At 43.3% G+C, this 15,896-nt stretch overlaps 1 protein-coding gene across 7 annotated transcripts in view; it reads left to right on the forward strand.

Moving 5' to 3' along the window:
- Positions 1–15,896, forward strand: part of LOC129858119 (protein bicaudal C homolog 1-B-like) — a 76,239-nt gene that overhangs the window by 56,734 nt on the left and 3,609 nt on the right. For 2 of the 7 annotated variants that reach the window (XM_055927129.1, XM_055927148.1), the window contains exons 7-20: positions 23–205; positions 1,231–1,482; positions 3,356–3,487; positions 6,392–6,575; positions 7,314–7,475; positions 7,837–8,024; positions 8,128–8,269; positions 9,267–9,438; positions 9,840–10,011; positions 10,129–10,168; positions 10,737–10,891; positions 11,177–11,339; positions 11,901–12,058; positions 14,005–14,119. In XM_055927129.1, the coding sequence (XP_055783104.1) occupies positions 23–205; positions 1,231–1,482; positions 3,356–3,487; positions 6,392–6,575; positions 7,314–7,475; positions 7,837–8,024; positions 8,128–8,269; positions 9,267–9,438; positions 9,840–10,011; positions 10,129–10,168; positions 10,737–10,891; positions 11,177–11,339; positions 11,901–12,058; positions 14,005–14,119 (2,218 nt within the window). Of the gene's footprint in view, positions 1–22; positions 206–1,230; positions 1,483–3,355; positions 3,488–6,391; positions 6,576–7,313; positions 7,476–7,836; positions 8,025–8,127; positions 8,270–9,266; positions 9,439–9,839; positions 10,012–10,128; positions 10,169–10,736; positions 10,910–11,176; positions 11,340–11,894; positions 12,059–14,004; positions 14,120–15,896 lie in introns of all 7 variants that reach the window. The other 5 variants (XM_055927121.1, XM_055927139.1, XM_055927094.1 and 2 more) reach the window with 3 other exon arrangements.

Raw genomic sequence — 15,896 nt, forward strand, 5'->3', positions numbered from 1 at the left:
TCTATTCGTCGATCTCTCTCAGGAGCTGCTCCCTCTAGTTTTGTTGTTTGAGTTGCCGGCCATCGTGCAGCCTGACCCAGGCTCCCCCACAGTGCAGCACATCTCCCAGACCTACAACCTAACCGTATCCTTCAAGCCCCCCACACGTCTCTACGGGACCACCGGAGTGGTCCGCGGCTCCCAGAACAACTCTAGTGCCGTCAAGGTGAGGCCTGGCCACACCCCACACATCTACCCACCAACACACCACACTACTTACAGAATAACAGGGGTTGGGGCTTTGTGGTTAGAAAAGTGAACTGCTGTGACCAGAGGGTTGCTTGGTCAGCTCCCTAGTGGGAATTACAGTACTGTTGCTTTTAAAGCCAAGCACTGTTCTGTAACCCATGAGCAAGTAAATCTCCCTCCTGAGTAAATGTCTAATATAAGTCGTCTGGAGCGCCCTCTTCCTCTCCCCTTCCTCCACCCTGGGCATTAGAGCTATGGCTGGTGCCTAGAGCCTTTCAATCCAACATCCCAGGACCCCCCCCCCCCCCCCCCCCCACACACACACACACACACCTACCGCAGACCCACCCTCACTATGGCCTTCAGTACAACGCAGCCTAGGGGGAGTTGAGTTAGTAGATGGGGAGAGGGTTCCTTTTGACTTGGGAAGCTGGCCAGATCGGGGCTGGGGTTTTGGGGGAGTATGTATGCTATGTGGTTGGAGATCTTGCTCTGTGAAAGGGGTCTGCCAAAACCGCTGGATTGCTGTGCTGGCCTCAGTGGCTGAAGGCTGGAGTTCCATTGGAAGTCCTTCCAATTCCTCCAGTGATTGTTTGCAGAGGCAGAGGAGGCAGGGAATCCGACAATTCTGTCGGCTGCCTGGTGAAATGGAAAAACAGTGGTTTACTTTGGTGTAAACTATGGTTGAAATGTTGTTTCACTAGCTCGAATAAATATTGCTCTTGGGAGAAGCAAACAGACTGGACAATTTTCATTAGTTTTTCTTCCTGCTCTTCTGCCACATTTGGATGTGCAAATTAATCTAATTTTAGCTGTGTTTTTTTCCTTGCCCCAGGTGGTAACTTTAGTAGAAAGTTCTATCCACACAGTCACTCACTCACCTTTGAGCATTTGTCCACACACTGAAAGATTTTTTTTTTTTTTTATCCTACTCAAAATATTACTAGATGCTGCAGATTTACTGATTGAATTGATAGATTTGTGATTTTCTTCTCATCCCAGAGGGGCACTGCCATGCTGCTGGAGCACCTGGCGGGAAGCCTTGCCAGTGCCATCTCAGTCAGTACCCACCTGGACATCGCCCCTCAGCACCACCTCTTCATGATGGGCCGTAACGGCAGCAACATCAAACACATCACCCAGAGAACAGGAGCCCAGATCCACTTCCCTGACCCTAACAGCCCCCAGAAGAAATCTACTGTCTACATCCAGGGCACCATCGAGTCTGTCTGCCTGGCGCGCCAGTATCTCATGGTATGTGTCCATGCATGGTTTGTATAGATTAGAATAATTGCCTTGTTTCTGTTGGAAAATTACCCTGCATATGGATTTTTGTTGATTTAAACCACAGTTTTATTTTGTTTTGTCTCTGACCAAGGCACTTTATCAGTTATGTGGGTTGCAAATGTGTAAATTGTTGGTCATTTAATTGTCTTTTGGGTAAGAGACTTATTGGCAATCCTGCTTAAACGTTAACCATAATATAGAGCAGCTATGCTAGCCAGTGTTGCCGTTCTTTGTCTGTGGCGTCAGTCTTAACCAAAGTAGAAAAATGTAAAGTTGTTTTGTAAACTTAACTTTTCTCTGTCTGGAAGTGGGACACACAAGAAGAGGCCCCTTTGGGCATTTGACAAGGAGATGAGCCTCCCCCACAGAGAGCCATCTTTAGACCATCTCTCAGACTGTAAATTACAGCTCCGGACCCTGCCTGTCACCACCAGCTTGGCCCAAACTGATTTAATTACACACGATGGGAAGTCCTCTATCGCCCAGCTGAATATAAAGTAGAAAGGAGTTCGTGGTGGGATCATGCAAAACAGGCTGTTTTGGTCAATTGTTTTGGAATTTCCCAAGTAGTGTTGTTTTTCAACTGAGCTTTCTCTCAACCCTTTACACGTGTGACAATTGGCCTATATCGATGGATAGGGCCACATGAAAATGTTTCAAACAGAGTAAATATGAGAAGCATATGCATAACCATGGTAGCAATTGAAAGGAGAACACTTTGGAGATTATGGGGAAATGATTAGACCAAATGTGAGGATACAACAGTTCACCTGACACGAGACTGATCCCAAACATTACACTCGATTTTTTTGTGCATTTTACATTTACTGTGCTTTTCGTAGGCATTTCTCAATAACAAAATCAGAAAATACTCTGGATACATTTAGTAACAAAATAAAAAATATTAGTGGAAATTGTGTGGTAGGTGCAACATAAGACAAACAAATGTCAAGTGTTTGAGTGAGAGGTCTAACTGGTATCTCCAAGAGGCCACAAACCTCTCCAAAGTGTGCACAATTTGTTTGCAGCACAGCCCTGCATCCCCACCATCACACAATTACTGTTGTTTTTTTATGCAATCCAAAAACATTCCATTATAAATCGCAGTCTGTGGGCATCATTTGAAAGCTTATTCTATTGCCAACATGACTAGCTAAGTTATACAATACAATCTTACAGTGTTAGGCTTTCAGAAGCACTTTAGGGAAACGGTTGGTAATTTTGATGCGCATATTATGGAGTACATTCAGCTGCATGTTCCACAGCTAATTTTCACAATACAACAAACATAAGCTCATTCTGTTCAGAACAACCCAGGGTATGACTCCATGTCATCCTTGTAGCTGTACATCAAACATAGTGATCACAAATGATGATACTGTAAATGACGTGAGCTTTATCATTTGGAAATATGAAGCGCAGATTTGGACTCAAGGGTGTGTGGTTTGCTTGTATGACATCAAAGTGGTATTTATTATAATCCTCAATTTCTCATCTTTCAGAAAACATAGTCCTCTTTCTCAGACAACAAAAACATTTTGCTATGGGGGCATCTTCTTGTGCTTCGTGCTCACGCTTAGAGCGTCAGTCAGTTGAATCCCATACAGCGCTGTAAAGTGGAGACCCTGAGCTCTGACAACATGTGTATAGCATGTTAATGACTGTACAGCCACTGCGTTCCAATTTAGGTGCTTATCTTATTTTCAACCCCTATTCGGTTTGTGGGGATACTTTTAAATGTCATGTAATTTAAATGTCTGGTCAGGAAAAACTCTGCCCCATGGTGATAGTTCTATAACAAGGGTCCGTTTCATAGGATGTGATGATGTGTTTTCCACAGGGCTGCCTGCCCCTGGTACTGATGTTTGACATTAAAGAGGACATTGAGGTGGAGCCCCAGTGTATCACAGCTCTGATGGAGCAGCTGGATGTCTTCATCAGCATCAAGCCCAAACCAAAGCAGCCCAGCAAGGTACCACACTAAACATGAACATCTAGTTAACGCTGACCCCAATTAGGTTTTTCTTAATTCATTTTTAATATTTTTTACATTGTTGAATAATCAGAACTATGAAATAACACATGGAATCATGTAGTAACCAAAATGGTATTTAACAAATCAAAATATATTTGAGATTGTTCAAAGTAGCTCTCTTTGCCTTGATGACAGCTTTGCACACTCTTGGCATTCTCTCAACCAGCTTCATGTGGTAGTCACCTGAAATGCATTTCAGCTTCTCCTGGAAGGCTTTTCCAACAGTCTTGAAGGTGTTCCCACATATGCTGAGCACTTGTTGGCTGCTTTTCCTTCACTCTCCGGTCCAACTCATCCCAAACCATCTCAATTGGGTTGAGGTCAGGTGAATGTGGAGGCCAGGTCATCTGATGGAGCACTCCATCACTCTCCTTCTTGGTCAAACAGCCCTTACACAGCCTGGATGTGTGTTGGGTCATTGTCCTGTTGAAAAACAAATGATAGTCCCACTATGCGCAAACCAGATGGGATGGCGTATCTGCAGAATGCTGTGGTTTGATTTGATTTGATTTTGATTTTGTGGTAGCCGTACTAGTTAAGTGTGGCTTCAATTCTAAATAAATCACAGACAGTGTCACCAGCAAAGCACCTCCACACCATAACACCTCCTCCATGCTTCACGGTTGGAAATACACATGTGGAGATCATCCATTCACCTACTCTGCATCTCACAAAGACATGGCGGTTGGAACCAAAAATCTAAAATTTGGACTGATAAGACCAAAGGACAGATTTCCACCAATTTCCACTGCAATTTCTAAGGCTGGTAACTCCTCTGCAGCAGAGGTAACTCTGGGTCTTCCTTTCCTGTTGCGGTCCTCATGAGAGCCAGTTTCATCATAGCTCTTGATGGTTTTTGCGACTGCACTTGAAGAATCTTTCAAAGTTCTTGACATTTTCCAGATTGACTGACCTTCATGTCTTAAAGTAATGATGGACTGGCATTTCTCTTTGCTTCTTTGAGCTGTTCTTGCCATAATATGGACTTGGTCTTTTACCAAATAAGGCTTCTGTATACCCCCCCTACCAACAGTGAAGAGGTGACTACAGGGTGCTGGCCTTCTAGGCAGAGTTGCAAAGAAAAGCCATATCTCAGATTGGACAATAAAAAGAAAAGATTAAGATGTGCAAAATAACACAGACATTGGACAGAGGAACTCTGTCTAGAAGGCCAGCATCCCAAAGTCGCCTCTTCACTGTTGACGTTGAGACTGGTGTTTTGCGGGTACTATTTTAATGAAGCTGCCAGTTGATGACTAGCGAGGCATCTGTTTCTCAAACTAGACACTCTAATGTACTTGTCCCCTTGCTCAGTTGTACACCGGGGCCTCCCACTCCTCTTTCTATTCTGGTTAGAGCCAGTTTGCTCTGTTCTGTGAAGGGAGTAGTACACAGCATTGTACGAGATGGCAATAAAAGTTACTTTTTAGGTTTGTATCATTTTCATTTAGATTTAAATAGAATTTTGATTAAGCACATAACAATGAATTTAAAATACGAAGACGTTATTATACATTTAAATGAAACGTTACACAAAAATGTGCATATTTAAACCATAACTGGCACGCAGATTGGTAGAAATTGTAAGATAAATTGGCATATACTGAACAAAAATATAAACGCAACATGCGGCAATTTCAACGATTTTACAGGTTACAGTTCACATTTACAGTTCATATAAGGAAATCAGTCAATTGAAATGAATGAATTAGGCACTAATCTATGGATTTCACATGGGTGGGCTTGGGAGGGTATAGGCCCACCCACTTGGGCGCCAGGCCTACCCACTGTGAGCCAGTCCCAGCCAATCAGAATTAGTTTTTCCCCACAACAGGGCTTTACTACAGACTGAAATACTCCTCAGTTTCATTGGCTGTCCTGGTGGCTGGTCCCAGGCGATCCATCAGGTTAAGAAGCTGTATGTGGAGGTCCTGGGCTGGCGTGGTTGCACATGGTCTGCCGTTGTGAGGCCAGTTGGACGTACTGTCAAATTCTCTAAAATGGAGGTGGCTTATGGTAGACATAGTGGTCAAATCCAGAGCTACTTTACTAGAGTAATGGTACAGCTAGGGCCCAAGGTGTTTTCTGATCAGGTCAAACGGTCAGGAAAATCTCCTGGCCTTAACTGTAAAGCACTGCACATCATAAGCCAAATCCAAACAATATATTAGCCACATCAAACCTACTTGGCCCCAACCTAAACATTTTAGCCAGGTACCCTTCCCTCCTTGTGCCCCGGCATGATGCCTAATCCCAGACAGGCCCGTGGGGAACAGTGGTGTGGTGCCAATGTAAACTCAGCCCTACCCAGACCTATACATTAACGAGATCACAGCACTAATCCAAATGGCCTTCCAAACACCGCTCTGCGTCTGGCTATTCGGCTACTCCATTAAGAAGGGTGTGGAGAAAGAAAGATGGTGACTGGACTCAATTTGGCAGGGCCCTCTTTGGAAAATGCAGGTCCAAAGACGACATTTATGTGCATGTTAATTTTTTATTCATCGCTATGTTCTAAGCACTCGATATGATAATGTTGAAACTGGAGAAAGTTGAATATGCTCCCCAAACTCACATACGCTTTCTCACACTTAAATTGAAATAAAACCACTGTATCAAGATTATGTTTTGACAATTTACTAATCCCTTTCGATTTCACTGTTAATTGCATTAAAGACGAATTATGCTACAGAAGTTGAAGAACCAGTATTGTCTCCTATTCTCCTCGCTCATGTTGCTGAAGTACAGTTCATACTGATGACAACCTGCCATGTTGTTGTTTTCTCTGTTCCGCTTGTCTGTCTCTCCATCTTTCTCTTTCTCCCACTCTCCCTTCCTCAGTCTGTGATAGTAAAGAGTGTGGAGCGGAATGCAGTGAACATGTACGAGGCCCGGAAGTTTCTGTTGGGTCTGGAGAGCAACGGGGTGTCATCAGCCATGTCCCCCTCCACCAACAGCCCCACTCTCATCTGTCCTGTCGGCCTGGACATCCTGGCCTCAGCTGGCCTGGGGCTGAGCAGTCTGGGTAATGGAGTTCTCTTTGCATCCACCTCTTACACCATTATGAGAATGCTCAAAGGAAATCTATTCTTTCTACAAATGTCATCCCTAGGCCTTTTCCCACACGTTTATAGACCAGTGATTGGAGAAAGAGGCTTGTGTCTTACTGTATGTAATCCAACTGTATTGTTATCTTGCGAAAATAAATAATAAGAAATACAATTGAAAATAACATGAGACAAACTCCTTTACAACGGAATAAATCATGAGTTATTTATCATGGGATAAACTGTTAGGAGGTTTATGTCTGGAAACTGACCACATTGACAGTCCCTTCCTGGGGTGTACAGTATGAACCCAAAGGCCCATGGGTAAGATATGGGCCTCCACATCTCAGCCTATAGTTAATTACTACATCCCTCTCCATCAGATTACAGCCCAGCCTGCCAAGGAAATCCGAGCATTATTTCTGGAGTTAAATTATCTGTTTGTAAAACCCACAAACCTGTTTCAGTCTTCTTTGATACATTTGGTTGAAACATAGAGTAGCAGTTTAACATGGAGTTATTGACTGTTGAGTTATATTTGTCAAAGACCAGTTCTCTCAAATGTCTCTCTCTTTATTTTCTGACCACTGATATGAAAGGACTTGATGAGTGATGTGGTAGTATGCAATAATATCTATCACTGGTGTGGGGAGAAAATATTTTTAGAGTGATACTGTATTGAGGTACAGCCTTGTCTGTGTTTTTCTCTCCTCCAGGCTTCCTAGGTGCATCAGTGCCCCATTCTCTCAGTAGCTCCCCAGCTCCAAACTCTGTTCTCAACAGTCTGAACTCTTCCATGAGCCCTATGCAGAACCCCATCCCCAGCACCCCGTCTCCCTCCTCCTCACTGTGGCCTAGCTCTCTCACCAGCACCCAAGGTGAATACAGATGGCTAGTGCACAATCTCTCTCTCTCTCACACCTTCAGGTTTCGCACCTTGTTCACTAATAGCTATAAGGGATTGATACCCAGCCTCTGGAATGCCCTCTCGGAATACCTGAAGGCACCACAGACTCTGGGCTCTTTAAAACGGCCCTAAATACCTTTCTCTTTAGGAAGGCTTTCTGTTAATAGCTTTATCCTTTGTAGCATCAGCTGTGCTTTTTTTGTCAGTTGCCATGTCTAGTTGTGTTCATTTAAAATAGTTATGCACTTTGAGATTGTTCTGTATAATGTAATAAATGATTATATGATGAAAATGTTATGATAAAGGTGTAGTATTCTCTCTCGTGTATCCAGGCTTCTCGTCTCAGTTGATGATGCACCCTGTAGCCCAGGCCACTCTGAGCAGTATCCTGCTCTCTGGGGTCCAGGGGTACACCCAGAACACCCCCTCCCCTCCCCCCGGACTTACCCCAATCGACAAGCAGACCAACGGGGTCCCTGACTGCTCCAAAGGCCCCTGTACCATCAATGGACATGTCAAGGTGAATGACTTTCATAGACATATACTCACTAGCTGTTACATTGAATATATACCTTGCCTATAGTGAGTATAATGTATAGAGCTACATTTGTGTTTGTATGCAGAATCCTGGCTCAGTCTATGGTAGGATGTCCAGTGCGTCACTGGCAGACACGGTTCTGAACCCCAACCAGTGTGACTCGGTCCAGGAGGCCAGCGGACACAACCCGTCAGAACCCCGCTCCAGCAAGTCCAACCAAGACGAAGGTACCACACACACACACCGCACCTACAGACAACATGGACATGTATAGCTCTTGTAGATATACTATAAAGAGGTTTGTAGAACCCACAAGGAAACCTAGGTATTTGGCCTTGTAAACTGCTAAATTAATTTATACCACAATATATTTGTTTTATGCGGTCTAGTCCCCATTATTAAACCACTTTTATTAGGTTGCAATAGGGTGACATTTAATGACTGGTATTCCAGTGGTTGAGGTCCCGAGTTTCCTGCATCTCTAACATGTGTGGTTTGAGTGTAGCCTTGCTCTCACACTCCTCACGTTCCCATGTTGTTGGAGCTGGAGCTCCGTGGACTCCTCAGCCCCAGCTTGGCTGGTGACAGTAGTAACTGTTTCCTCTCCCTGACCACCTCCTGTGTTCTCCAACCTGTCCCAACTGGCTCTGGCTCTGCTCCCCGTTACCATCGAGCCCAGGGTGAATCAACTAAACATAATAGCTTGAAGATGTTAATTAAGATGACTGACATCTTATTATTTTACGCTGTCAAGGTCTAGATACACACACAGATCATGTTATGCAGGCTGGGTTACTGCCTGGATTGAGGGGGAGAAGAAGAAAAAAGCCCCTTCATTATTGACCGCTTCTGTTTTTTAATAACACAGGTGCCTACTGTGAGGTTTAGCAGCTACATTTAGTCATGCTCATGCCATCATGCAGAGGGACTTACAGGTGCAAAGAACGTACTGTAATATATGCATGACAGGCAATGGAAAGCTAAGCAATAATACACTCTAAAGAAGAGGTTGCTATGGAAGTACAAAAACTTGGTTGTCAAACACAGGGATTCTATAAGAATCTAGCAATTCTTTGTATCTTATTTGTCACATGTAAAGGATATAATAGTACATACAGCCAGATATATAGCCTACTGATCGACATTATTAAATCATGAAGGAAGAAATATAATATCCCACGTTAACGTTTCTTCACAAATGCTCGTTTACGTTCTCTCCACCAGGCTCTGACACCTTTGTGGAAGTGGGCATGCCCAGAAGCCCATCTCACTCAGCAAATGGAAACGAGCTGAAACAGATGCTGGCTTCCTGTAAGACGTCAGGGAAACGGCAGGCGGTGGAGCTCCTCCAGGGGACCAAGAACTCCCATCTCCAGTATGTCTGTCCAGAGCTACAGTAAGACACTACCTACATCTAAGTGATGTCCTCACTCTTCCATTCCCATGCCCAAAGGATATGAACATAGGACTAGAACTCATTCTAGTTCAGTGGGTATGACTCCCATACATTCATAGAATAGAAAATAATAGCACTTTGTGACAACTGCTGTTGTAGAAAGGACTTAAGTTTTCCAGGAGGAACGTCAGTGGGGAAAAGGGCTTGAGGAGGGTGCTATTTGGAGACAAAGCAGGGGACTGCACTGTTGTACTGCATTCTGTCATGCTTTGTCTTAATATGCCATACCCTGTTGAGCTGTGCTGTATGTCTTTTCTGTGCTATAGGCTACTCTATTGTGATGGGGTTTGTACCTTGTCTTTTTAATATAGTTGTTCCTCTCTTTTGTGCCCCTCCCACAGCTCAGACTGCCTACTGTCAGACCCAGAGTCGAGTGCTTCAGACAGCCCAGTGACAGATAAGAGGGCACCGGGTAGTGAGCGGGCAGCAGAGAGAGCAGCACAGCAGAATGAGAGGGACAGGATCCGCTTGGCACCACATTCTTCCTTTGCTAACATGCAGGGCCAACTAGAGGTATTCCAACTCCACTTCTCTCTCTCACATACACGCACTCACGTATCAATAAATGACTAATGGGAATTTGACAAGTATTAAAACTGACATTGACCTTCCTCTCCATTTCTTTTTCAGGCGCTTGAATATGAACAGAAAAAGCTGTTAGCAACCAAGGGTAAGTGTCAATCTTTCAGGCGATTCCTGTCTAGTCTCAAGGGATACTGTGTTCCTTCCGAGTGGCGCAGCGGTCTAAGGCACTGCATCACTAGAGGTGTCACTACAGATCCGGGTTCGATCCCAGGCTGTGCTGCAGCCGGGCGTGACCGGGAGACCCATGAGGGAGCACACAATTGGCCCAGTGTCGTCCGTGTTAGGGGAGGGCTGGGCGGGATGTCCTTGTCCTGTGGCGCTCTAGCGACTCCTGTGGCGGGGCCGGGTGCAGTGCACGCTGACACATTCGCCAGGTGTACGGTGTTTCCTTCGACACATTGGTGCGGCTGGCTTCCGGGTTAAGCGAGCATTGTGGCAAGAAGCAGTGCGGCTTGGCAGGGTTGTGTTTCGGAGGACGCACGTCTCTCGACCTTCGCCTCTCCCGAGTCCGTATGGGAGTTGCAGTAATGGGACAAGACTAATTACCAATTGGATATCACGAAATTGGGGAGGAAAATAAAGGAATACTGTGTCCGTTTTCTGACCTTTCGCACTAATTGGTGACAGAGGTGTTTTTCTATGTCTGTGTCCAGCCATGTTGAAGAAGCCTGTTGTGACTGAGGTGCGGACCCCCACTAACACGTGGAGTGGTCTGGGTTTCTCCAAGTCTATGCCAGCAGAGACCATCAAGGAGCTGCGCAGGGCCAACCACGTGCCCTACAAACCCACCATGAGTACCACCTACGAGGTAAACTCCGACTATGAGGTAAACACCAATGGACCAGGTTCTTTCTGCTGTTGAAGAGAATGTGTTTATAGTAACATTCCTGATATGGCGCTTATGCAAAGACTAATATGAAGCATCATCATGGATTGCATAAAAAATGAAAGTCAACATGTAAATATGTAAAGCAAAAAGTAAATTATTGAAAACTAAACTAAATTGATACTCTGATTCACAGAACTAAACCAAATAATGAGAAGTTAAAACTACAGCCCAGTATGATCTGATGTCCCCTTTCTGTTCCCCCAGGGCTCCCCCCTGTCTCTTTCCCGCTCCGGCAGCAGAGAGGGGGTGGGCAACGGCAGTGACTCTGACAACTGGAGAGACAGGAATGTGGGTGGGAACGGTCTTCCCAGCCACGCCGAATTCCCAGTGTCTGTTTGCAGTCCCAAGAGGAAGCAGAACAAATCCGGTGAGCTACTCAGCAGATCTCAGCAGATCTGAACTTTGAATGAAAGGCAAGAAGGCTAGATCATCACACTCCCATGTAATTAAAGTAAACTCTTAAAAGTTTTGATGATTAATAATTCAAAACATCTAACCTTGAACAGCAGATGCTGTGTAAAAATTGCCTCATTAATGAAAACGTTAAGGGGTGTGGGAGTAGATGGGTTCATTCCTCCAACACACCTGCACTAGAGACCAGATACTTCTGTTCATATCCGACTCCTGTTTTTGCCCTTGTATCTAATTATTTATCAAAGCCTATCACTACCGAAAATGCTGTAGAGAAGCACATTTTATCCACAGTATGTTGGCTTATATTGCACACATTAAAAACGATCAAAAAGCATTCTCTTGCTCTAATTGGATACAAATATTTAGTCACAATGTTTTGGCTGCAAGATACGTCAGGGTTTATTTTATGTTGCATACATTCTTTTTTACAATGATAACTTTCTATGAAAGTCTTTAATGATGACTGTCTGACTTGTCTTGTGTTCCTGTGACATATTTTGATTGGCAGCTGCAGAGCACTATCTGAGCAGCAGTAACTACATGGACTGTATCTCCTCCATCACCGGGAGCAACGGGTGCAGTCTTCAATCCTCTCTGAAAGGGTCGGACCTGCCGGAGCTGTTCAGCAAGCTGGGCCTGGGGAAATACACAGACGTGTTCCAACAGCAGGAGGTACTGGTCAATAGCTGCCGTAGTATGGGATAGCCACATTAACATGGGAGCAGACACCTCCATCCATCCCTGCTTGGCTGACTATATCAGAGAGAGGCTAGAATTTACGGATGGATAGACCAGTGCTTAGGCTTAGATTTTCATGCTGATATTAAACTTTTCGAGTGGAAATTGTCAATAAATAAATGGATTTAAACATTTTTCTGGGAGCTTTGAGTTCCATTTTAGCTGCCCATTGCTTGACCTAGACTAAACTTTTTATGCAACATATTTTGGAGTGGTCCTCATGGTCCAGTGACTAGACTATTTATATCCAACTACTTTTATTGAAATCAGAGCACACATATTGCAAATGCTTGATAATGGATAGGCTTCAGGGGCCTAATTTATAACCGTTGTAAATTTCACACTAAATTTCTATGTGCGCCATTTCTGAAAAGTCTGCGCACCTACAAAAATATTGAAATATATACATTTAGTGCACGCCATTCATATGCATGTTTCCCGTTATAAATCAGACCTGTCGTAAAACTGTGTGAGTGTGAACAAGCATTAAAACTCTTCCTGGAAAATGCTCGCTATTCACCTTGTAAGGTGACAATAACCACGTTTCCATCCAACCATTTCATGCAGATGAATTAACTGACGCATGAAAAACGTCACGACCGAGCCGACAGGCATTTTGTTCGTTAGACATGGTGGGATTTTTTTGTGTTTGTAAAATGTAATTATGCGAGAAATGGCAGAGGAAACTCCTTTATGCGCAAATATTAATAGAATAACCCATGTAAACTTGGAGTCACGTGATATGTTGTGTGGTCCTCCCCCTACAACTCGGGAAACCATACAGTTTATTAGGCCACAGATTAAATAAATGATGATGAACTTCACAGGGTGGTGAAAGTGCAAGGGGATGAGCTTGATGATCCTTTCCAATAAATAACGAGGGTCTTATTCTGGTGACATGATGATCGATGCTTGGCTGCTGTTTGACAAATACAAATAATATTGTTTTTATCCATAATCTCAAAATGTGGGTTTTTATCTTTAGCAGTAATTTATGTTGTATCTGGTAAAGGACTTTGTCAGTTTCTGAAAGAGAAAACAATGGCAAATTGTTGTGGACCTGTCAACAGAACATTTGAATTCAACAATGTTTTGCATCAACGTTTCCCACAACCTAAATATGATGGAATGCCAGCGAAGGAAAGAAAAGATTACACGAATGTCCCAAAATGCAATTACAGTACTAACAGTAGCATAAATAGGCCTACTTCAATGTAAAATATCAACTGTTCACCTTTTAAATTCGACTGCATATTATAAACTGTGCTGCCTATGGGATTGCAAAACTTGAAATACATATAGCCTATCTATTTACTTGGCTACTAGGTCCTATGAAATGAGAGATGCACATTGTAATTTGTTGTATGGCTACTTCAGGAATATGAACCAATCATGAACAGAAAAGATGAGGAATTAATTCTGCAATGGTTATGAAAAGAAAATAAATAGGAAAAAGATTTCTGTTTAGTTATTTTACATTCTAAAAACAAAACATTGATTTTTGCTCTTCTCATTAATGGCAAATGGCTGCATTCTTGTTAATGTTTTCTTGTTTTTTTTTATTTTTATGAATAAGCTTATCATATCACCCCAGCTTGCAATACAATATTTCAACTACTAACAGATGTGTGTACACATGGTCTAACGTTTGCAGGGAGGTGAGAACTTTCTCACATCAAGTTACATTTTTATAAATGACAACTTTTGTGTGTACTGGCGCATAAACATTTTGGGCTATATTCTGTACGTACGCACAGTTTATAAATGAGGCCCCAGGTATTTTATGTGGCAAAGGGGGAATTCATTTTGTTATCCAAAAAATGGTATTGTGTGCAGTGACATAATAAACATATTGACTGTACACATGCACTCTTTTTCAGATCGATCTCCAGACCTTCCTCACTCTTACAGACCAGGACCTGAAAGAGCTGGGCATCACCACATTTGGTGCACGCAGGAAAATGCTGCTTGCCATCTCTGGTGTGAATGACTACGGTAATGTCTAAACACTGTGTATTTGTGTGAACCCAGTTCCAATGACATGTGGGAGATCAGGCTGATCCGCTGATAATAGCTCCTGTCAGAAGTCTGTCAGAAGTGTTGAGGGGTGTGTTGAGCGTGCCAGAACCTCTCCTGATGGAGACAGTGTGAAATGGACTTCAATGCTTTTCATTAAATCTAATTTCTGGCCCTGCCACATGCCTGAGTATAGCCACGTACTTCCACGTACTTCCACTGACTCATAGCTGAACATTATTTACAATCTTCACTGCCATCCATTGGTTTCAGTAGGCCGTGATGCAAGTCATGTTCCTCTTTTTGGCTGACAGAGGAGCTCGGATCCTCATACGGTTCCAAGGCAATGAATGCCCGACATGTTTGTTGTTCCATGAATGAATCCTTGTTTATAAATGCATGACTACAGGAGTAATACCTTTTGTCTGCCAGGAGTGAACATGATTCAGAAGGGTGGCATTTTGATTGAATATATACTGAGTGGACTGAACATTAGGATCACTTGCTCTTTCCATGACATACAGTGGCTTGCGAAAGTATTCACCCCCCTTGACATTTGTCCTATTTTGCTGCCTTACGACCTGGAATTAAAATAGCTTTTTTGGGGGGTTTGTATCATTTGATTTACACAACATGCCTACCACTTTGAAGATACAATATATTTTTTTATTGTAAAACAAACAAGAAATAAGACAAAAAAACAGAACTTGAGCGTGCATAACTATTCACCCCCCCAAAGTCAATACTTTGTAGAGCCACCTTTTGCAGCAATTACACTGTGTGACATTCAGAGGGTGAATGGGCAAAACAAAATATTTAAGTACCTTTGAACAGGGAATGGTAGTAGGTGCCAGGTACACTGGTTTGTGTCATGAACTGCAACGCTGCTGGGTTTTTCACGCTCAACAGTTTCCTGTGTGTATCAAGAATGGTCCACCACCCAAAGGACATCCAGCCAACTTGACATAACTGTGGGAAGCATTGGAGTCAAAATGATCCCCCATCCTGGTGGAACGCTTTCGACACCTTGTGGAGTCCATGCCCTGCCGAATTGAGAATGTTCCGAGAGTAAAAGGGTTTGCAACTCAATATTAGGAAGTGTTCTTAATGTTTTGTACACTCAGTGTATATCTATTCCTTTAGTTTCTGGGATGTTACATTTATAACATGTTTTGTCCTTCATCTAATCTATTAGGATTTCATGCTTTTGTGGTATTGTTAGTGAAGGGATGATATCTAGAAGGGATCATATCTAAGTCAGTTTGCTGTTATTGGTGCAGTAGGGGGTCACATTGAGGTTGGGAGAGGGAGGTATTCGTGTTCTGTTGTGAGGAGAAGGGCTCTAGGCGTGAGTTAGTTCCACTGATGCGCTCCATTGCAAAGCTCAGATCAGCTCTAATCTCTGTTGAAGGACTCTAAGGGCTTCAAAACAGGAATACACTCCCTTTCCCCCTTCTTTCTTTCCTAAAGGCAACCCAACTCATTAAGGTCCACTTCCTGTATTTCTGCCAGTAAAAAGAGCAATTTTGAAGCTACCAGTCTCAATTATCATATGTCAGGTTTTTGCTGACAGGGGGTGATGATTCAGCCATAAAATGAATAATTAAAAGGATTCTGAACTGTTTTATTGATGCATTTTGAAAGAATTGTGTCCAATTAGTTTGGTGATCTGCCCGGCAAACTCATGGGTCACAAAGAGGTGTCTTGTTGATGTGAGCTGTTCTCATTTTTCATTGGCTATTTGAAGCACATTTTC

This window comes from Salvelinus fontinalis, chromosome 1 (assembly GCF_029448725.1).
Source record: "Salvelinus fontinalis isolate EN_2023a chromosome 1, ASM2944872v1, whole genome shotgun sequence".
In the NCBI taxonomy this organism is placed as follows: Eukaryota; Metazoa; Chordata; class Actinopteri; order Salmoniformes; family Salmonidae; genus Salvelinus; species Salvelinus fontinalis.